At 41.4% G+C, this 24,689-nt stretch overlaps 1 protein-coding gene across 1 annotated transcript in view; it reads left to right on the top strand.

Moving 5' to 3' along the window:
* Positions 1-24,689, top strand: part of afg2a (AFG2 AAA ATPase homolog A) — a 121,098-nt gene that overhangs the window by 26,455 nt on the left and 69,954 nt on the right. The window contains exons 12-15 of the mRNA XM_074649068.1: positions 3,620-3,829; positions 7,384-7,437; positions 7,700-7,779; positions 12,815-12,941. Of these exons, the coding sequence (XP_074505169.1) occupies positions 3,620-3,829; positions 7,384-7,437; positions 7,700-7,779; positions 12,815-12,941 (471 nt within the window). The remainder of the gene's footprint in view (positions 1-3,619; positions 3,830-7,383; positions 7,438-7,699; positions 7,780-12,814; positions 12,942-24,689) is intronic.

The raw sequence follows: 24,689 nt of genomic DNA, 5'->3' as shown, positions 1-24,689 counted from the left end.
AGTTGTCATGAAACTATACAAACTTTCAATTACTTTGAGAAGAACTCTTGTCCATGTTGGGTTAACTCCATCGGTTGATTGACAACAGTGATACCTTCACTTCACGACATCACATTTGAAATGGTTTAAGTCCACATTGAATTCAGCCTCTTGCATATCACTGTCCATCAAATGCTTCCTGCTATACAGCCACAAAACCTCTTTTTGTATCACCTCTTTTCTGTCTTCTTAGCTTTTCTTCATTCCTCATCCATCACTTCACCCGTCTTTCTCCTGCTCACCTGTTTCCTCCATTTCTCTCTATAAGCCTCTTTTACTGTTGCTTTCATCTCGCTGCACTTTTTATTTCATTTCATCCCTCTCTGGGCCTTCAAATGAGCGTTCTGGTTCGCTCGCCTGCTTCCGGCCTATCTCCTCATCTCTGCAACACTCTTCTCTCTCTCTCTCTCTCTCTCCCGTCCTCTCCTCCCTCCCCTCCCCTGCATCCGTCCTTTCCCCTCTCTCGCTCGGCGCTGTCCATAAATTGTTCGGTATTTACAGTATGTGGCCAGACGCCAGGTTTCCATTAGGTGCTTCGTTCCCCGGAGACGGCGCCGGTGGCCTGGGATGTGTTACCTTTGGATGGAGAGCAGGAGGAGGGTGAGGGAGGGGGGGAGAGACAGAGAGAGAGGAAGAAGTGAAAAAGAGGAGAAAGGAGAGTGGTAAGCAGTATTTAAGGGAGAGAGATGGCGTGATAGTGAGGGTCAAGTGAGAGAAGAAAGACAGAGATAAGAAACCGAAAGATGGGGGGAAAGAGAGGAAAGGAAGGTAGAGGAACACTGCATTTACATGCACTGTTGGCTTTCTGCAGTTATCTAAAGTGGGCTGTAACTAGGGATTATTTTGATAATTTTGTCCACGTGACCCATCAACATTCAGAACTAAGTTCTAAGAACTAAAACATATTTAGTTTGCAATCATCGTTTTGTCTCAAAAATGATTTTGGATACATTTTCTGTGAATCAAATGATTGATTATTAAACAAATCATTTCAGCACAAAACCTGATTTCTACATGAAATACACAAAACCTGGTTTCAGTAATCAGGGGAGGAGTTGGAGAAACTTTAAAGCAAGATTTCTCCTGCTGATTTCTTGGCCATATATACACATAACCTGGCTTCTAATGGGCATTTTATACATACACGTGCATGACAACAGAGAATCGCTGTGACAACAGAGAGGTGGGATGAGAGCAAAGATCATCGTAGCAACATATCCTCATACAACGTTTTTATTTTCATTGTTTTAAAGTCACCAGCATGCAGGAAACAGTCTCTGAAACTCAAATTTGTATGACCCCCCACTTTGGTTTTGAAATCCTCCCTTTTTTGAAGGTCTCAAGGTTGTCAAATATGAATATACAGCTGTTTTTTTACATGTGTAGTAGTACTCTCTCTGACAAGTAAGCAGGCCTCAATGTGTGAAATTACCGGAGTGCTCCTTTAAAATAAGGCATTGTTCAAAATAAGGTCAGGGATGGGGGGAGAAATCTGATTACCAGGCTACTACAGGGCATGTAAACACATTGTATGACTTCCTGTATAACCTGATTTCCCTCAGTATAACCTGGTTTATTCTGTGAATGTAAATGTACTTAAAGAGAGAGAGAGAGAGAGAGAGAGAGAGAGAGAGAGACAAACAAAAGGAAAGGAGTGCAGGAGATAAAATGAAAAGATACGGAGAAAGAGAGGTTATGAAGGTAGATCAAAAACGAGATCGAAAGATGTGGGAGGAGGGAGGAAATAATGGATTTGTAATGAACGAGACAGGAAGGATGAGAGAGAGAGAGGTCTGAGAGGGTTTTGGATGAGGGCTTCTCTTCTTATCTGCTTTATCTCCTCCGGTTGTCCACTGCCGGACTCTCCTCCTCCCTTCCTCCCTCCTTCCATCTGTCAGACAGACAGCTGTTGGCCGACTCCGTCTGTTGTTGTTCGCTCCGTCCAGAGTCTCCCTGATTCAACCTCGAGTCCTCAGTTCCTCCATCTCCTTCCAAATATGCTTTTATATTATTTCACTTCCCTCCTCTCCTCCCCCACATCCCGACCCCGTCACCCGCCTGGAAGAACTTCTGCAATCTACTCGGGCGGTCAGAAAGTTAAAAAGGTCGTCCGTGTGGGTTACATGAGAACATCCGTGACATCAGCGTGCAATCAGAGTTTGTTTGGTCTGTTGCATTTATTGTTGGCGATGTGTTTGTGTTTGAGCTGCCGCAGATTAGAACTGAATGATACTTCAGAAGATCCGGAGTGAGTTAGAGCTGTATATTAGACCGATGTTGATCATTTATTAGTACTTGGCCTCTCATTGTTGTCCACCTCCAGTTTAATACATGTGATGCATTTTGTTTGATTGCATGTTATTGTGTTATTGATTAATACCACTGGACCTGACGCAATCTAATTCAGCATTTTGATCAGATTCCAGACAGATTTGCACCCCTTTACTTCTACTTCTAGTAATAGTGCGCCTTGTTCTTTTTCTCCATCTTCTTCTTCGACTTCTTCTTGTACTACTACGTCCTCTTTTACTTCTTCCATTACTACTACTTCTGCTTCTTCTTTTTTACTACAAAATCTTCTACTGATACATCTGTTTCTTCTGCCGTCCTGCATCATCATCTACTCCTTCTACATCTACTACTTCTGCCTCTTTGTCATCTTCCTCTTCTTCAACTTCTATTTCTTTGTTGTTGTCGTCTTTGTCTTCTATTTCTTTGTCATCTTCTTCTTCTTCTTCTTCCTCCTCTAATTCTTCCTCATTATCATTTTTATATTTTAATATTATCAACATGAGAGAGAGGAGGAATGCACACCAGTGTTGGAGAGGTGCTAACCACAGTGAAAATAAAAGGGTAAAGGAAAAAATAGTCACACACTCGTAGCCACGATGCAAAAAAAAAATTAATTTCAAAATGTTGGTAATTTGTTTATTAAATCATTTTTTGCATAATGGCTATCAGTGTGATTATTTTCCTTTACATTTGTCTTTTATTATTCGTAAATATTTTAAACCAGTGTATATATCTGCATCATGGTCAAATGCTTATTTTTTAGTACAAACACTATGTGTACTCATCAGCTTAAATCAAACATACTGCTGTTAAATTGGCCTTGAAAAACTGATTTGGTTAAATCCTACTGGATGCCACCTCTTATGTTGCATTCATGTAACCTTGATGTTACATGAAATGCTGAAAATGCATGAAAAAATGAGCATTTCATCTCTTGTATTTGTACATGCATCTTGTATAGCTTTTGAATTACATATATTCATTGTATTTAATATCTGTGATTACTATGTATTTTGTATATACCTGTCTCTTTTAGCTATTTCTTTAGTGACTTATTTTAATGTTGTGTCTCATCTGTTGTATACGTTGTTGGGGAGAACGATATTTTGCATCCATATATGCAGAGTGTGTACTATGGTCGTGACAATAAAGAATCTTGAATCTAGCTTGCCACAGCACTGCAATGTAAATGTACATAATAATAATAATAATAACAATAAAACATTTCTGTTTTTCAGCTTAAAAAACAAAAAAGTATCCTGATTTTTACCCCGTCTGCTTCTTGCAGGTCCGCTGGTCGGATGTCGGCGGTATGGAGGAGGTGAAGCTGAAACTGAAGCAGGCCGTGGAGTGGCCTCTGAGGCACCCTGAAGCCTTCACCCGCATGGGGATCCAGCCACCTAAAGGAGTCCTGCTGTACGGGCCCCCAGGCTGCTCCAAGACCATGATAGCCAAAGCCCTGGCTAATGAAAGTGGACTCAACTTCCTGGCTATTAAAGTAAGTTTTCATCAATGAGTCATAATTCAAAAATCATGTTCTAGGAATGGTATCTTTTGTCTTTTTTGTTTTGACAAGATGATGATGATGCTGTGAACATTTACATGTGCCTCTTCACATCATATTCTGGTTGAGTGATCTGCCAACACACTGCATTATGACTCAGTGGGAAACAAAGGAATGGAGCTAATCCAAAAACGGGTTTTGTGATGTCCAACATGTTGTGAGCAAGTTTTCAGAAGTGATGATCAGCTTGATGATTAATTGATTCAATCTCATCTCATAGTCCATGCCATTTTAGCTCAACCTTTGTAGGAAACTTAACATAATCGGTGCACATTGCATTGCCAATTCCCCAGACTTTACCAGCAACCATCTAACCAAAGGAAAGTTGTTGAAATGAAAGTGATTTGCAATAAAACACACTTCTCACCTGTCCTTATAAAGAGCGGTAGAAGATCATTTTGAAGTTCAAAAGTGCTTGCATGTGCATGTTAACGCATGTGAGTCCCTCTGAATTTTCCTCCACCGAAGAATACACATTTTCCAAAATTACATACTAGCATACTATTTAGTATGAAAAAGATTTAGTGTGTCCCAACACATAGTTCTGTAATGGATGGCCAACAGGTGAGTCAATGTACGCAGTATATCGAATGTGCCAAAGCACTAGTGGAGATGTGTCTCTGATGACCTGGAGGCGGTCAGACTGCCCGACTTCCTCTGCAGAAAGCTTCCCTGTCTGACCTTTGACCCCTGTGTTTGTCCCCTCTCATTCATCACCCCATCCTCTCTGCCACCCCCTCTGTCACCCGCTCCTCTGCCCATTCAGGCCCGGTTGACAGAGATTGATTGATCAGCTTGTTGAATTTTTTGATCAGTAAACATTTCCAAAGCTGTTGCCATGCGAGACAGAAAAGCTTCGACAGAATCCCTCAACCCGGGTCATTAAGACACCACAGAGCTTGTTTTTGTTTGTTTTGTTTTATTTTGCTTTATGATGTTGCGGGTAGGCACAGGGACAAAGACTTTGTGTTTTCTTGAAACATGTTTTTTCTTAATGCTGCAATTACATCTCAAATTTGCTCTTATCCAGACCAACTTCAGACTGACCTTAAATTTATATGGGCAATTGTAAATCTTAAATAATGGGAAAAGGATGCGTATTTGGATAAATGCATTAACATTTGCATGTTTGTGCATTTCACATATAGCTCAAATTCAAAATGTTTTCACTTCCACTCTAGTGTTTCGAGACATTATCGTTGTCGTTGATTTATATTTTGTGTTTGATACCAAGATGATTTGTACTTTAATCTTGTACAGCAGTTTTCGAGTCTTTATGAAAAGGTTAAAAAACATCCTGCCCTTCCTGCTGAAAGCTGCTCTCCAGCATCTGCAATAACAGTATCAGGTTTTTCCAGTGCAGCGGTTGCTTTGACATAGATACGTTATCCAGATTTAAATGTGGATACTTTAAGGCTCAGCCTGTTTCCTCTGTGTGAAAAAGCCCTATTATCATCTTGTCAATTTCAGTTTCCTCCCACTGCAGCCGCTCAAAAACACTTACACACCCGCAGATGCACACAAACACACACACACACACACACACACACACACACACACACACACACACACACACACACACACACACACACACAGCTCGTATCTCTACACTGTCAATGGTTTTAAAGTCATGGTGTCCAGCCCTCGGCTCTGCCTCAGAGAGAGGAACCTGGGATTAATGAGTCAACCTCCACACTTACTGCAGGAGACAAAAGGGCTGGGAGTTAAGTGTCGTCTCCTCCGTCAGCCCAGAGGTGTTGAAAGGGTGGATTGCAGGGGAGGAAGTTCTTCTTAGGGGCTGAGTGGATGTTTATCTGCTTCAGAGTGAAGGAGAGACGAGGGAGGAATGGACTGAAGGACAGCGAGAGGGTTCAGTTAGTAGTACTAGTAATAGTAATAAAAGTAATATTAGTGGTGGGACTAGTGCAAGTACAGCAGTGTTGGGTGGAGTAGTGGAAGCAGAGCATTTTGTGGCAGTATTTGTAGACAATGTTCACACTAAATCTGAAAAAAATGCAGTTAAAACAACACGCAGCAGCGTACGTGTCTTTGTGACATTTCGGAAAGGTTTCCTGTCCACACTGAAATACCTAAACAATTAGAAAATGGCTTAATCTTCTTCTTCCTCCTCTTTGTCAGCAAACAACAAAACCATGATTTACAACAATCACGTGTTATAGGACAGACAGACTGGTTATTACGAGTCTGACTCTCTGAATTCACTATTTAGTCGTTGCTATTTACATATTTTTTCTAGTTCTGTTGTCAGATAACTAAACACTATAGGGCTGTCAATCGAGTACAACATTAAATCACGTTTAATCGCAAATTAATCACACATTTTTGAGCTGTTCAAAATGTACCGTTGGTCACAAGTTTTGCCTGTGAGAACATGCAAAGATCAGATTGTACTTGATGTGTAGTAATAGCAGCAGTGGTAGTAGCAGTACTAGCAGTACTACTGTACTAGTAATGGTGGTGAAGGCAGTAGTGCGTAGCAAACATGGTACTGTAGTGTTCACACAGTGGGAAATTTCTTAATTTGCCAGCTGAACCACAGATGTTACACCCAAACATAAAGCGGCACACAGTGTACAGTGAGCATAGAACCAGCACTGTGGAGTTACAGCACACACACCCTGCTGTCCTTCATGACATTCTCACGCTGCGTTATCACTGTTTCACTGTGTTCCTCTTTTTAATCTCCAAAAGACGCCACAGAGCAGCAGCTGCTCCTCTGGTCTCTCTGAATGTTAGCTCTCCCGTTTAAACCGTCTGCAAACACGGTGCCACCAGGTGATAATTCAACAAAACATGTCTGTGCCCCTGGGCACCCAGCCCTCCTCCATATAGTACAAACAAGAGCCACATATTCAGAGACATCTTTTTGTGTCTCTTCTAGGTCTTTTTGTGTCTCTTTTTGGTTATTTTCTGTCTCTTTGTGGTTGTTTTGTCTCTTTTGTAGTTGCTTTTAGTCTCTTTATGGTTGTTTTGCATCTCTTTGTAGACATTTTGCATCTCTTCGTGGTCTTTTTGTGTGTCTTTGTGGTTGTTCTGTGTCTCTTTTTGGTTGTTTTGTGTCTCTTTGTGGTTGTTTTGCATCTCTTTTGAATTGTTTTGTGTCTCTTTGTGGACGCTTTGCATCTTGTTTTGGTCATTTTGCATCTCTGTGGTGTTTTTTTTTTTGTTTCTTTATGACTTCTTGACAAGAAATGTTAGCAATAACTTCAGATAGAGGCTCTACGCCCAGGGGGCCCATTCAGTAATCCGCCCATGAACATAACCATGATTATTCATGAGTGTCCTGAAGATGGTGGCAATTATTTACTCAAAATCAGATTTAAACTCAACCTCATTAATTGTCTCTATGGATCCGTTAGTTCAGCTTACATTTTCATCTTTACATCAGCAGTTGATTTTGCTATGAAACAAATCATAGCACTCCAGCTTGATTATTAATTCATATAATTTAAACTTGACTTTTTTAGGGTCCAGAATTACTGAGCAAGTATGTTGGAGAGTCTGAAAGAGCCGTGAGAGAGGTAAGTACATTTAACTTCCATTATTACAATGAAAGTTTTACATGTTGACATAAAGTTACGCAAGACGTCATTGTTTACTGAACTATGTTAACCCATCCAAACTATTTTTAGTTACTGATGTCATGAGCGGATGACCTGAGGTGTACTTTGTGACATTAACGCCATATTTCCTGTGTGTGTTTGTGCTGAGAATGATTCATTTGTCCTGTTAAAGATTTGTCCTGTTTCCCCCCTCCTCTATTGTTGCCAACTCTGCTTGCAGGTGTTTAGGAAGGCGAGGGCCGTCGCTCCCTCCATCGTCTTCTTTGATGAGATTGATGCTCTCGCCAGTGAAAGAGGAAGGTACGTTACTGTTAACACCATAGAATGAGGTCTCGAATTAGGAGTGATGCCAAGAGACTGCAAAATGAATGCAAGTTCCTGCCCACTTCACTGTTGACCACTGCTACTGTCCACTGTTTGCTATTTTCAGCACTGTGGTCATTCATTGTCCGGCGATGACAAATGCGCAGTCATCGCCGTGGCCTGCTTTAATTTTTCCGTCCCTCGCCTGTGTCCCAGCTCATCTCACAAAGATTCACTTATGAATGGATGGAGCAAACATCCCAAAAAGTCTGCATGACTGCACTATCAAAGCCAGCCACTCGGTTCCCATGGTGTCCTCTCAGACTTTTGCGGCTTTTCGCCACCGGCGAACACAGAACACAGTCTTGTCCGGAGGCGCTTTAGTGGGATGGCACTGGGAACATCTGTGGCTTAAAGGAAAGAGGACGGGGGGCGGACAGAGGACACAGACCGGAGGCGCACAAACACTTCATTGTGCCCGTCCACGGCAGATGGGGAAGGCCAAATATGCAGCATGCTTCCTGGTAAACCAGTCGATGAGACTAAATGTTGTAGGAAGGAGCACAGAAAGGCCAACGAGCCGACCCTATAACTTCTCCTCGGTCAGATGCTTTAAAAAGCTCTACAGCGTCTGACACATTACATATTTTGAAGTGCCTCTGTTCATGAAATAGATTTACATTTTAACAGTTTAACAAAGAAGTGTTGGATATGTAAATATCTAACTTTTCTATACTTGAAAGAAAAATCTGAATTGCTCATGAAACAAATCGCTTATTTTAAGAATAAAATTACATTGCCATTATGTCAATGATTCTTTCGACCAGTGCCAACTTTTCAATACTTAGGCTACGTTCCAGATTGCATACTTTTTCTGTTAGTACGTACTGCAGCTGCCGTTACAAAGTACATACTATTGCATGCAGTATGCATACAACTGGGACATACTACTTCTTCATAACATTGTGCCTTGAACTTTGACCCTCTGAATAGCCAGAAAAGCTTGCTGGCTTTTGTACTGCAAAATGTGACCGGATGTAGTAAAACATCCTGGTGTATCTGGCATACTGCATTTGACATACTATGTATTTGGGACATATGGTGCATTCAAATGGGGTTGTGTTTTTATTGTGTTCACGAGAAGAGTCCATATGAACTGCCCCCTCTTGTGGTATTCACAACCTCGTAGGTGGAAAGTTTCTGAAAGCTCAGAGTTCACGACCAAATTTTTCGGTACATAATAAGTTAATATATTGCCATGTTGCTTGCTGAATTGTTAGCCACTGGCTTCTAGACGCCGACAGTAACATTAATATTGTCCTTGCTTAGCAGCGATGTTCTCATGACTTAACCACTTGAACGCCAGGCATATTGTGGACACGACTTCCCATGTTGTAAACACGAGCTCACGGGTTTCATTTGAAGGCACCGATGCTAAATCTTTTTCTACCATACTAAATAGTATGCTAGTTTGGTTATTGAAACACATAGTTAGTTTCAGTTCCAGTGTCTTGTTTTGTTTTATTTAAGATCGACAGGATGTTTTGTAATTGGGCTAGACTACTAGTCCCGTCTTGTTGACACTATATTTCTACCCTTATATCCGAAACCACTTAACTCTTCCAAACTACGATGCTAGATAAGCCAGGCCATTCAGTAGATGGCGCTTTGGAGTATGTTTTTTTTTCTTTTTCTGAAGCAACCTGGAACACAGTTTCTGTACTTTGATGTTTAGTTCAGTCTTGACTCACTTCCAGTGTACAGGATGCAACTCTATTGCGACTTGTCTTCATCAATCAGTATTTTTTGGCAGTGGGGACTGACTTATCTTGATGTTCAATTTTGGGAATGTACTCTGATCCTCCACCGAGCAGCAGCCAGCGTTCACAATAATGCAGTACATCGTGAGAGTTTGTCTGCTGGCTGCGATGGACGTGGGGCTGGACCCGCGCCTCGAGGCCACTCGCCATTTAAAAAAAAAAAAAAAAAATGCACTTAGCGCAGATCTATAAAGGTTATTTATTGGTCTTCACTTCCTGCCATGTTTAATCAATGAAGTGGCTCACGCACACCGGCAAGAATTCAAAACTGTTGACACAACCAGACAGCCTCTGCTGTTTAGTGTGTGTGTGTGTGTGTGTGTGTGTATGTGTGTGCGTGTGGGTGTGTGTTTGTGTGTGTGTTTTTTTCCTCTCGAGGCAGGAGATGAGAAGCACCTGTAAATCTGTCAGCCTACCTGCCACGAGTCTAAACTGGTGGAATGAAATGAAGAAGACAGAAAGAAGACAGGAAGAGAGGCAAACTATGGGAGACAAAAACAGACTGTTAGAAGTAGAGACTGACAGCTGAGAAAAGACAAAACACAATGTTCAGGATTAACTGCATTGAAAATAAACTGACGGCATTCCTGACAGAGAACCTAGAAAAAGAAAAGATCAGATAATTACGAGAAGTGAAGGATTATTGGATTTGAAAAGAGCAATGAATAAGAGAGGGTAAAATGTTTCAATGAAAGTCTCTCTCTCTCTCATTTCTCCATTTCTTTCACTTACTGTCTCTCGGCCCCTCCTCTCCTTTTCTGTCACCCTCATCCTTCCCGTTTCTCTCTATAGTGCCTCTTTTCCTGACATCCTCTTTCCTTTTGTCCCTCCCTCTGTTGCTCACTCTCTCACCCCACTTTCTCTCACCACCTTTATTTTTTATCTCTCGCATATTTTTTCACCTCACATTCTCCCCTTCTCTCTCCCATTCATCGCTCTGTCCTCCTCTCTATAATACTCATCCCTCCTTCCTTTTCTCCCCACTATCTCCCCTCACCCAAACTTTCTCCCCCTCTCTCTCTCTCTCTCTCTCTCTCTCCCTTCATATCTCAGTGACAGAGCTCCTTTGTGTTCCTCTGCGGCCTTGTCTCTGCTAATGACGTCTGGCACTTCCGCTGGCCCTGTCAACAGAGACTGTGTGTGTTTGAGCTGAGAAGGGTGGCTGTCTGCGCCGCGTTATGGAAAATAACCACCTTGTAATGCCGTGACTAACACATTGATGAGTTTCTTAAAGGATAAGGCTGGTGATATTCTATATTATATGTCAACAAAATCCGACTAAAAGTATTGTTGGTGTTGGCAAAACCTGATATATGTTATCCCTCTATGCCATAGAGCTCCATTGCTCCAAAAACTATTTAAGAACATATCAATGAGGCACACTGTTGACATGTTCTCTCATTACCATGAACACACACACAGTAGTTTATGCTGAATACACCGTCCTGCCGCCCCAAATACTCACTAGAGCATCAAATGTATATTAATCCGCTGCTGAAAATAGTCCCCATCAAATGCGCTATTTACTCCTGTTTGCTGAAAAAACACAGTGCCCAGCTGTTTTAGGAAATTAGTTAGACTTTTTTTTTTTTTTTTTTAAATGAACCATGAAAAGGCACACTCATTTGCTGATGATTTCTTTAAAGGAACCGTGTGTAGCATTTAGGGGGATCTATTGGCAGACATGGAATATATAGGCTAATAACTATGTTTTCTTTAGAGTATAATCACCTGAAAATAAGATTCATTGTATTTCCATTACATTAGAATGAGCCGTGTATATCTACATACGGAGCAGGCTACCATGTTTCCAAAGTAGCCCCAGAATGTACAAACCAAACACTGGCTCCAGATAGCGCAATCTGCAACCTCACTGCTAGATGCCGCCAAATCCTATACACTGCACCTTTAAAAAAAAAAAAAAAAAAAATAGGGGATGGTGGATCTGGCGCTGATACGCCAAAATGAACTAATGGTTTTTATTTCTGTAAAAAAATGCAAAACGACGGTGAGGGCGGTGGGTTTGTACTGTAATCGGTGTGTGCCTGACCACTGTATAACACCGGTAACACCAACTACCGTGGCAAGCCTAATCAGCGGCGAGGTCAAAGTTGAAATAATTTTGAACGCGGCGCTACGCAAAGGGTAGCGCTTCTGCCTAGTCGGGCAGCACCGCTCTCCCGATAGGAAAACAATATCACAGCCAGCGCAGAGCAATTTTTACCACTGATCATGTGTGGGCAGCTTGACAGTTCCATCACTATGACAACAAATCCCAAGTTACTTGTTAGCCTGTGCGGTAGCGGATGAACTGCTAATGCACTGTGAATGAACGTCACAGCGTATACGTTCTACGTGGAGGAGTGCCAGTTATACAAATGGGGTTTGATTTTGTGGAAATGTTAAGAGTTATGACTTTAAATAGTATATAATATTGCACACACAATATCTCCTGCTGATCTTAGAGTATCTTAGGACACCTGGGTGGGATAAACTTCAGCTTTTCCAGACATTGTTAAATTGGCAGAACAGCGGCACTAGCTACATTTACAAGTCCAAACAAGGTGACATATTTGTGAACTTTGTCTAAAGGAAGGCTGCTTTATTTGAGAGGGATGACGTGTTTTCAGTTGCAGCTCAGTGGGACGTCATTGGCAGGAAAGCTCACTTTTGCTGCCAAAGCCTTTTTCTTTCTTGAAGAAGAATTGCCCTAATGAAAGAACCTGCCGTCAGAGTGTCAGTGAAACTATTCAGAAGTTCTCTGCAAAGCATTCAAGAACTGGAGAATTATCATCATTACGTAATACAGCAACTATTGACGACATGTGTTGAATTGGACTCCTGAGAGCAGGACATTGCATGCTGCTACATATTTGTTTCATCCACGCACTCATTCATCCATCACACATTGATGCACATTCTCTGTCTTTCCCTCCGTTATTCCATTTGTCACGTTTATTTTTTCCACTCTTCTGTACAATATTGCTGTCCATCCTCCCACCAATCCATTCATCCATCATCTATCTGTGATCCATCACTTTACACCATCAATAATTTCCTTTCTTTCCAGTTTCTGACTAATCTCCATACGTTCTTTTCCCTCTCCATCATCCATCCTTCCATAAAATCATCCACACATCAATCTCATCTCTGTTTCCCTCTCCTTCGATGATATCCACTCATCTATCTTGTGTTCTCCTCCATCCCTTCAGCTCCGGGAGCTCCGGCGGTGTCGGCGACCGGGTCCTGGCTCAGCTCCTGACAGAGATGGACGGCATCGAGCAGCTCCGAGACGTCACCGTGCTGGCCGCCACCAACCGGCCCGACATGATCGATAAGGTAAACAGATGCCGGCTCTCTGTCTTTATCTCTCCTTCCTCCTCTTTGGTCCCTGATTGATAAGGTTGAGGAGATGTTGTGTGTTTGCCTCTCTTGTCTCCTCCTTTCCCTCCCTTCCTCTGTTGTACATGATTGATAATGTCAAAGGTCGCCTGCTCCGGTCTGTCTTCCTCGACTCTCTCTTTAGATGCTGTCGCCGCGTTGTTTTGGTTCGGTTGAATTCGACGCTGGAGCGTTTGTACACCTTGTTTGGTTTCGGTTGTCTGGTGCAGTGTTTGGAGCTTTTGTTCATTTAGTTTAGTTTGTTTGGCTGAAGTCCTTTCTGTCTTACAAAAGATCAAATAGTGGTTATCATGACTGAAAAGGATTAACTTCAAAACACTAAAAGTTTATGGGTATATGGATACGGCTGTTTCCATTTGAGGACACATCAGATTGCAAACCAGACCAGAGATTATTTTTTTTTTTTTTTATCAAGAACACCAGCATCTGTTGCTCTTCACAATATTTATGCTTCCCAGACAATTTATCCTCTGACTTCTCCTCCAGTGCAACATGAGGTTGACATTTATGGTTTTGAGTGAAGCGTCTCAACAATTACTCCAGCACGGTTGCACGAAAAGGCATGTGAATGACACAATAATGCACGAGGCAGAAGAGAGTAATAAGAACGCTGTTCTTGCTTTAGGCGTGTCATATGTTGTCTTGTGAAGCACTTTGTAACATCTGTTTTGAGAAGTGCTATATAAATACATTTATTATTATTTGTATTATTATAATATATGTACACCATGTAGTCTGTATTGACTGCAGTGTAACTGCATCCGCGTGAATACGCTACGCTCAGAGCTAGTGATGTCGAATAAAAAAGGAGAAAGACTGCTGATGGTGGATGTGTCTAACAAAAACAAGACTTTCAACCAGGAGACCGGTGTTTTGTTTTGTAAGTTACCTCAGTGATGTCTGTCACATGTTTTATTAGTGACGTTTGTGACGTGTTTTCCGTACTGATGTAATGTGCTTTCCGTACTTATTTTACTTAGTTTTCATACTTATTTTAAGCCCAACCATGACGTTTTTCCTAAACCTAACTAAGTGGTTTTGTTGCTCGATGCTGGTAGGCTACTGCTCCTTCATACACACGAGTAATATTCACGCATCGGTGAGGCGAAGCGTGGCACAGACTTGCTATCCTCTGGTGGACAGGCGGGTCTATTACATGCTTTGGAGTGATATTGGGTTCAATGGATCGCTATGAAATTTGGCACAGACATTCAAGAGCTTCAGATAACCTCATGACTGTCCCATCAGTCTCAGCTGCACTTTGTGTTTAGGGCTAATTATCAAATGTTAAACCAAGCTGGTTCAGGTCAGCATCAGGATGTTAGTCTTGTCATTGTGAGCATTGATAGCATGCTGATGTTCAGGTTGTAGCTACAGGTTGTGAGTATTAATTAGGCCTAAGCCAAGCCAATGAACAGCTACAGCGGAGTAACAGTTTCACTTCTTACAGTCAATTTAAAACGCACAACAGGTGGGAGTAAGACATTTATCTTTTCTTTCTTTCTTCTTCCCCTCCATGACAACCCCCCCCCCCAACCCCCCTCCCTCTCCATTTTCTATTTTTCTACCCTTTTATCTCCTTCTCTTCCTCTTCCCATCCACAAAAGCTTTCTTTGGTCTCTTATCCACCCATCTCCGTCCTAATGAAATTTCCTGAGTGCTGATCAAAGACGGAGTCTGTGCCTTGTCAGAAAGGACACAGGAAAGGAGAACGTCGCGGAGCTTCTTAAGCTCCTGCTCAGGCAGCCGTCTGTCTCTGTCTTTCTTCCATTGTTTTTGTCTCTTGGTCTCTTCAACTGACTTTGAATATACTCTCATATATATCTGATGCTAAGGAAGTGTTTTATTCTGAAATAGGATTTCCAAAACAAAACGATAATAATGATTACAGCACCTAAACTGATGGAACAATCGCTTTTTGAGTAATAAGAGCAATTCTGGGAATTCTCTTATTGATATGTTTGTCCATCATGACTACTTTTTACTCATCCCCTCTATAATAGAGATTTGGAAAACACAAGCTCTGGCAAGAACAAAGTTGCCTTTCCTTGGAACTAAACAAGAACTAAACTTGTAACTGTTTGGGAGGATTTCTGGTACACTAAAGGTTTTTGAGAAAGCTTTCAGAAGTGTGCGCTCCTTGTCCCAATTGAAAAGCAGTAGGAGTAAAAGTGAATGATTTTCTTATTTGTATCTTTCATCTAAGTCCAAATTTCACTTTTAGCAGTTTACAAAAACCCTGTTTCTAATTTACATGACGTTACTTTATGGTAGAAACACGATTGTAATCCAGTTAAGTGCATGTAAAAGCACTGACGGGACATATGCAAGTCATTGAACAGCATACACTACCACTTTGAAGATACAATCATAATATCTTTTGAGCTGTTGATTAACAATTTTCAATTACAAAAAAGTTAACTTGCAATTGATGTTTTGCATTAAAAACATTATCTTTATGTATTTGTCTCCAGACATTTACATTTCCTGCCATGCAGATGTCATTTTATTATTTTTCTACTTAATTTTTATACATAATAATCACAAGTCAACTAAGAAAAGAGCATAAAGAGTCGACACATCTGCAGTTGTCTCATGTAAACTGGTAACTGCTATCTGCAAATCTATCAGCACTACTACTATCAGTACTCCTTGATGAAATCATCCACATTCGGATTTCGGGTAAACCCCCTCCGCCCACCTCCCCACACTCCACCCCCACTCCTTTTCTAGCCCACTTGTGGAGAATTGATCCATCGCTGTGGTGGGGGAATGACAGCGACTTCCTCCACCTCTGCAACTGGTTGCCGTCTCATTTCAAACTCCATTAGTGGTGAGGCGGCTGAGAAACAGCCTGAGTGTGTGTTGGCATGTGTGTGTATATCTGAGAAGGGAAAATATGCATAAAGACGAAGAGAGAGAGAGAGAGAGAGAAAGAGAGAGAGAAAGAAACTCTCCTAACAGTAGGGAGGGGGTCATACCCCTGGGTGGACAGATGGGAAACCCCAGGCGTCCTTCCACAAGCCTCCCTCTCAGGAAGTGGTCTCCCGGGCAGCTGAGAAATCAGATTACCTCCTCCCGCCTGCACCCCCTACTGAGTGTGTGTATGTGTGTGTGTGTGTGGTTGTTTAGCAAGGTTCAAGTCATTTGAATGAGGAATCTATGACATACATTGGGAACGGAAGCTGCCAAATGGACAGATAGCCCCCCCACCTCCACCCCCACCCCCTACGGTGTGAGCACCCTACCCGCCTTTATCGCTCCCTTTGCCACCACCGACGCCGACTGTCAGTTCACACCGGAGATGGGCGGGCATTTCCATACCAATGGCAGGATATGATGGGACAAATGAAGATTAATGGGACGCTGGGGTGTCAATGAAGTCATTGTCGACTCTCGGTGTAGCAGAGGGAGGCTCCTGGGGGCCCTCAGCTGTTTGATGGACAGAGTGGGAGGGATGGAGAGAGGAAGAGAGGGGAGAAAGTGGTGTTTACTTTAGTTTGAAAGGGAGCAGGCCTGATGTCCATCTTTCAACCACTGCTCCAGGACAATGTGGACTTCCTCTTCTTATCCAGTTTAAACGAGGTTGCGTCGAGTCGGGAAACTGTTGCCTCATCGGATTTAGACTCTGCAGCATTTTGAAGTATACACTAAAGGTTTAATAATACCAAAGTTGTAATAATAGCCTAACTTTTATAACTAAAACATCCTGTCCTGCATGCACACAAAGTCCTCCAACTTCCTCTTGCCTTTGTATTACATGAGCAGGTATGCAACAACACACAGACATGATATGACTAATGCAGCTGAATCACATCCTAACAAATTGATAACAAAAGATAACAAATAGTTTCCACACAAGCACACAAAGTCCTTCCTTTTGCTTTTGTATCCCTTTTGATAAATGTTATGCACAACTGCAGACTAACCAGAATAATCTGTTTTTGCACCAAACACACATTTCGCCCTCTTTAACTTCTACAGCATCATCTGCTATATAAAGAATGTAAGTGTAGAAGGTGCAGTGGCCAATGTAAGTAGGTTAGTTCCTTCCTCTCCATGATGACATGCCACCAAACAAACCCCCCCTTCGCACCTCCTACTGCCCCCCCCCCGCCCCCCCTCCGCCTTAAAAAAACTTTTTACACTTCCTCTTTCCTTTGTATTGCACCAATCACCCAAGCCCACCTCTGACCCGCCGTGACCGGTCTGTGGTGATTGATTAGCACCACCAGGAATATTTATCCAGCCTGTTCAGTAGGAAGAACCCCCTGTCACTCTGTTTGTCGAGCAGCTGTCCATCTAGTCGATTGGACACACAAACACACACTCAAACAAGATGTCCCTTCTACCATTTGTCTAAAACCACATTTTTTCACTTCTTTAGTTTGTTGCTGTTGGTGGCTTATTCCTCAGGAAAAGCTAGTGTTGGTTTGTTGTTTCACTGAATAGCCTATTTGTTTACCCTAATGTGTGTTGGGCTTCCTCCATGCTATCAGGAGGCAGGAGTGCTTACAGTGGAGAAGATTACTAGCAGATGGGTCTTTGTTTTAGGACCAGAAGTTCCCAACTGGGCTCTTATCAGATCCAAGGGGTGAAAAAAAAAAAACAGAGGCAATAGAATTAGAGTTGAAAGGGCAGTATGTGTGTCCTGATACTCTATAGGAACAATTAACATGGCTGCCTTTGTCAAAGTTGTCACTGGATGATGAGACTCCAGGGCTTTGACTTGTGATATCATATATATCAGTCATTATACATGTCCAACAAGGAAAGGGATACTTCAGATTTTTTGAATAAAATATGTTTTGCTGCTGCCCCCGTCCACAGCAGTACATTCCTTTTGCTTCCGCATCCTCCTCACTGGTGATGGAGTTGTCCGATGTGACGGACCTTAAGATGTGGTTGAGGACTAAACTATCAACCTCCAATTAGCGAAATTGATGTCGGTTACTTTACTGATTAATCTACTTATCATTTCAGCACAGTTTTGTTTTTTTCAGCCTTTGTTTGCAACCAGTATTTGTTGATTAAAGTTTCAATCTCGAAGATCTCCATTTCTGTTCTCTTTGGCGGCACCTATGGCGGTAAGCAGTAACTGCAGATGTGTTTGTGGATCTCACTTCCCAGAGATCCAAACAGTGATTTTTCCCGGTAATGTCGCCACAGACGCCCAGTTTGTAATACTGCAAATGAAAGGGCAAGTTTAACTTCGCAAACCCTTTCTCATCCATCAGGTTGTCAGATAAATGCATTCACGTGGGATACACAAACATCTTGCAACTATCTTGAGGATACAATCCTTCTCAGCTACTGATACTTTCTGTGTTTATGTTTTATAAATATAGATATAATAAACTATAATTATAATGACAAATCATGTCCTGACTGGTACGAGCCCACTCCTACTTACAAATGTTATCTTTCCCAGTATTACACATTTCACTCACTGTGTTGTGGGTGAAATTGTGCCAGAATGCTATTTGAGTCATCCAACGGCTCTCCAGGTGTGTTACCAAATTGGAACAATGACGACATATAAACGGTTGTAACACCTTCCTTCCTTCCTGAGTTTACTGTTTGCCAGATTTTGCCAAATAAAACACTGAAGTGTAGCTTTAATTATATGATGTTGAAATTGCAAAATTGGCTGTAAAACAGGTGTCAGATTAAATAATGATTACCTTCTGACTGCAAATGATGAGTGACACAAAAACCAAGCCATTTTTTTGCACGTCTCTTAACGTGTCTCAACATGGTTTTAAAGAGAATAGAATAAAAAGCAAAGTTTTTTTGTTTCCTTATCTCATCTTCCACCACTTCACAATATCTTGTCCTTTCTATCCACTCATACTCTGCAATAGGTTTTCTCCGCTCTCCATGTCCTCATGCTTCTCCCTCTGAAAATCAGCCCTTGTGCTGTAGTGAGGCCTCTGAACAGGAGATGGTGCCAAACTTGATATGGGTCACTTCTTTTGACAATTATGATCAATACTGACAATTCCCATAGATTTAAAGCTTGCCAGAATAAATACAAATGCTTTGAAAAACAATAGTTCAAACCTGCCCCGATGTTGCTCAATGGATAAAAATGAGAAATCTCTGCCACTGAGGACAAAGTTCGTACTCAAAGTGATACAAGGAATTTAGATAAAAGTGATTAAATATCAGATGTAGCCAACTTTCTTTGTGGCTCAGGCAACAGCAGGAAACATATAACAATAACAAGAGTTTTACCACATAAAAACAGGCTGGAAGCGGATTTATGTCTCAAAGACCCGTCATATTATTTAATATTCTGTAGTATTGGATTATGGTACTTTGTAGCAGCTCCATATTTTTATGTTGTCTCTCTAAATTTGGCAGTGTAGGGCTGGGATGATACATCTTTATCCCGATTCAATACTATCACGATACTTGGGTGCCGATTCGATATGTATTGCGCTTTTTACGTATTGCGATTCGATATTCAGATTTATTGCGATTTTTGTTAACTTTTTTTAAGACTAGACCATGGGAAAAAGTTGAATCATACACTTCTATGGACTTTTACTTTGGAAAATATCTAAGTTAATGCAGAATTTTTTTTTGATTTTCAGCATGTATGTAGTCCGAGATGTCCTGAAGTCAAATATATCAGTCACTGTCAGGCATTATTTATTAAATGTTTTACCAAAAATCAAAGAACAAAGTAATTTTCTTCACAATTTAGTAGTATTTTCTTTTTAATTTATAAGAGACATGTAATGTTTTATACTTCTGGTTAAGATAATCCAAGCAATGTTATGTCCATATATGTATTTTGTATATACAGTTACCTTTTTTAACACCTTATTTTGAAAACCGGACGTAATCACACGTGTATACTTCCGCTCACTTTGCCAAGTCTAGCCAGGCGTCCCGTCAGCTCCGTTCTCTTTATACATCCATGGTCAGCTCCATCGAGGCCGTTTGAATGCATTTAACATAAATGTCAGTATATGGGTGCTCTACAGTTGTAGCGTCGGACGATTTGACAACGGAGATGAGTGACGGCTGGCTTGACCGCACGTTACCGCGATAGGATAACGTTTTCTGTCCATGACAGAGTTAGCATGCAACTTTAGCCGTGATGTCTAGCTCTGCTTTTCCTGCAATATGTGAAACCTGAAGGGTTTCCATACTTTACTGTATGTGTAGTGTTTACCACTTTGGATTTTACAGGTGAAGGGTGCAGGTCGTATCCACACGGACCCTCCACCGTTTTGTACTTTTTCGTTTGTTTTGGTTGAAGGATACGAAACGGATAAGACGTCACGTTACTCAGACTACAACAATAAAAGTGGTAACTTCCTTCTACCTCTGCATGGACTCAAACAAAGCAAATACATTGATTCTGGCATTAAAAAAATCGATTTCAAAATTGTGAAAAAAATCATGAATCAATTTTTTTCCCACCCTTAGTAATTTGGTTGTTCTATCTGTTTTTTTGTCATTCACTGAAATGCTGTACCGCATGATTTACGGCACTGAAACATGAGGTCTTGTGAGATATTTTATGAGCCTTCATGGTCTTGTGGTCTGGTGTCCCAACACATGCTTCCAGTAATACACGCTGGCGTTGTAATTGTGCAACATGTGACTATTTCATGGGTCACTATTTATAATTCTAAGTCATGCTTGTTTTCACAGAGTTAGTGGTCCTTTATAAATCCTAACACAAAATGCACCACTTCTACCTTTTTATTTGACCTCTCCTCCTACTGTAATTTATAATTTCATGACTGCAGTGCATCTGACTCTGTGTCGTCTTCCTAACAAGCAGGTCCATGTCCATAAAGTCGCATTCATTTATAAAGTGCTTCTGTGGCCTGCTGGGCTTTAGCCAGGAGTCATACAAAGTAAATACCCGACATCAGGCCAGTTCGAGCAGCCTGAACATCTGCCAGTGTTTTCCTAGCCAGTCTGGACGTTGCTAATTGTAATCACAGTCAAATTCCACCAGACTGTAATTAGTGGGCCACTTGGTAAATATTCAGGCATTGGCTAAGTGGAGCTTTGATTTCTTTCCTCCTCTCTCTCTCTGTTGCATTTAGAGCTCACATCTTTGCCTGTGTGTGTGTGTTGTGTTGTGTGTTTGTGGCTTCCCATTCATGTACTGTATGCTTGCCGGTGTCCCAGATCTTAATCAGTGGTGTTAAATGATTTATGCTTTTATCACCTGCCTGGTGAACCAGAATGGTGGGTTTTCCCACCTCGTGACTATTGAGAAAGTGACAAATAAATCATATGAAACAAAAACCCCAACTGACACCAAGGTAAAGAAAACCTAAAATGTGTGTATACATGTTGTGCTTTTGTTTGTGTGTGTTGGCTCATATGAAAACCTCTTAATTCCCACCTCCATAAAGACTGCATTAACTTAAGTGAAGAAAAAAACTCCCATGAGCACTCAAAACATTTCAGTCTTTTGTTATTCGGCCTCACACGAGGGCATCGGAGGATCCGTAAAGTTTCGCTCTGTGAATACCTTTTTGTTTTGCCTTTTCTTTGGCAGAAACCTCCACCTGAGCCACCCAACAGGAAACAACCCTTAGCTAAAAGAGCGGCTATAAGCCAGCCAGTCAAAACAGGCCATATTTTTATTTTGTGTTGGACTGACGTTATCATCTCCCAAGCTTTGCTCTCTCTTCTCGTGACGAGCCAAGCATGATGGAATCTCTATTGGTGCTGTCTTAAAGGATTAGAGCTTATTCACTGTTTTTTTCCTGACTGCACAGTTCGAAATAGGGCCCCGCTGCCACAGTACAGGGTGTCCTGCTGGAGCCGAGCTGTTGATATTATCCACGCTGTAGCTATTAGGGTCTCTCTGCTTAACTGCTGTGTTCTTTTTAGCTGTTTTCATCCCGGGGTTGAGTTCTCAATATCAACCACCAGCTGCAGTTTTGGTATTATTCTCTTTGCTTAAACACTGTTCTCTCACCGTCCTGTTTTGAGAGTATTTAAAGTATTTCCTGCCCTGGTTGTCTTTCTAAGATGCAGTAATTAGAAGGCAGAGTGAGAGTTTTTGGCTTGTGGCTTAGAAGCTACAGTGGCAAAAGAAAACAAAAAGTGTGTGTGTGTGTGTGTATCTTTACAAGCAAGTAATGGGATACCACCTAGGGATGGATGAGCTCCGGGAAGCTGTGTGCATGTGTGTTTGTGAGCATTGGGGGAGCAGGATCCCCAGGCAAGTATCAAACTTCAAGGGCTGTATTAGTATCGGCTTACACATGTGTGCATCCAAGAATACCACCACAAAAAGCTTCCAATCCGACCAGACGCAGAAAAAAAACAACCTGCAAGACCGGACTAACTCTGGCCACCAACAGATTTAACTCAGTGGAAGAAAGTGTAATAGTAAGTAGAACTAAACTTGAAGAAGTTTTCTACAATACTATAGGAATTCATATTCTGATACATACTAAACACAGTAGGAAAGCAGTCTCTTCAGAAATACATATTATGCACATAAACACCTTTTAAACTAGAGGGGGCCCTCGGAGAGCACAGACCAGTCCTACCCTCGTGATGCAGATCTTCTCTGAAAGTTAATGGGTTCTTTCTTGGCCCATGCTCCATCCTTCCACCAAGTTTCATGAAAACCAGGCCAGCAATTTTTCCGTAATCCTACTGACAAACAGACAAACAAACCAACAAACCGAACCAAAAACATAACCTCCTTTGGTAGAGGTAAAAATAGAAGTAAAATCAAAATAAGATGTAGAGAAACTGCTTGTGCTTTTTTATGTTGGAGATCAAGTTACATGCATGTTTTGTTTTGTTTTTCTGTTTCTTGACAAAGTGCTCTCTATGTTGAAGAAGTCTTGTCATTTATAAATCAAAAGACACTCTGCATTTCTGTCAGCTACTCCTCTGTTTTGGTGAGCTAGAGAGAGAAAGACATGAGGATGGTGGAGGGAGGTGTGTGTGTGTTGAGGGGGTGAGGGTGGAGGGGAGTGAGGCAGTGAGGGAGGGATAGGGAGGAAATGAGGGCTCTTTGTGCTCTGCTACCTGGCAGACATCTCCAGCATGTGTCGTCTTGCCTCTTGGCAAGCCGAGACCACCGGCGCCCTTGGAATGCTCTCAGTTCAGGAAATCTCGTTTATTCTCACAAATGCTACTCCTAACCCCCCTCCTGCAATACTGCTGCAGAGCGAGTATATTTTCCTCTTTTTTACGTCTTAGTCTGTCTGTTTATTGCACTTTTCTTTTTTTTTTTTTTTACTGCCTTTCTCTGTATTTCTTTTGTCCTCTTCGTCAGATTCTTCTGTACTCTTTATACTGAGGGAGTTATCCTTTTAACATGGCAAAGTGGTTATATTAAATGATTGTGGGCAATGTTACTAATCAATGAGCATAAATGTTGTAACATCAAATTACATTCAGCATGATAGCAGATTTTATCACCCGTAATGGGCACAATAAGTGCACCGTGGCCTCTCAAACATTGTGGCTGCCGTCCAATGGCTTACTAGCCAGCACATACTGTGTAGATCACTATATTCCAGTTCCAGATGCTTAGTTACGAAGCAACAACCGTTGGCACTTACATTGAGGTACAGTGACGAGTTTGATGGTAAAAGATTGGATGTTACCAGCCCAGTCCCCAGGAAAAAATGTTGGCAGTGTTGGGCAATATTATTACTTTCCCCAGTAACGAGTAGTGTAAGGGGTTACAATTTCCAAAACAGTAATTATATTAATCGTTACTAGAATGCAATTTGTTTTTTGTGCTTTTGTTACAATGGTGTGAATTCACGGCAGGTCAGTATACATTTTTGCATTGCATCAAGTTGAACTTTGGTTAACCTTCAGGCGAATATTGCCTCGGCAGGCGATGGCCACTCGCCTGCATTCGTACATGTGTGACCGTGCCCTGAGTGCCTTGATACCAAGTAATAAGTAAAGTAATATTATTACTTTTTAAAGGAGTAATAAGTAAAAATGTACTTATTACACTTTCTGAGTAACAACACCTACTTTGCTTTCGATCAGAGCAAGTGACGGAGTATATCAATCGACCATTATTGAAAGTTACGTGGTATAATAATGAGTATAACAAGCGAGAAAGTCCACTAAGGGGTGGTAGGAGGAGTGGTGGACGGGTAAAACAAACACAGGACTTGCACCCAGGAGTCTGCTGTTTGTGTCCCGTGTGAAACCAAAATTAAATCTAGTCGTAGAAAGTACGCTAAGGGCGGTTGTTATTTATTTAATTACGCTGGTATGGTTGTTACGTTATTATTTTAACACAAACCAGGATCTTTTTTCTAACCTTAACCAAGTAGTTTTGTTGCCTAAACCTAACCAATCATTTCAAAACGTTGACCATGTGGCATTGTGCGTTACTGCAGCGTGATACGAGGCCGATTTAAAATGAATTTGTCAAAGTATTTTTGGTTTTCTGGCGACTGGGTGGATGTCACTGTATACGCCAACTCAGGTGTTTCAAATACAAATAAAATATTTGAACAACAGATATGTTATGTTGATTCTAGCTTCTGATTTGACACCTATAGCTAACTACATCTAGCTACATGTTTAGCTATCTATCAAGCTGTCATAACTGTAACATGAACATTATTTCTCCTGTTTGCCGAAAAATTAAATAATTGCTGCCATAATAACTTTCCAGAGTTTGTAAAATCCTGTCTGTGAGTATTG

The sequence above is a fragment of the Sebastes fasciatus genome, chromosome 10, assembly GCF_043250625.1.
Source record: "Sebastes fasciatus isolate fSebFas1 chromosome 10, fSebFas1.pri, whole genome shotgun sequence".
Lineage (NCBI taxonomy): Eukaryota > Metazoa > Chordata > Actinopteri > Perciformes > Sebastidae > Sebastes > Sebastes fasciatus.
Note: the sequence above shows the minus strand (reverse complement) of the source record. Positions and strands in the feature narration are given on the sequence as shown.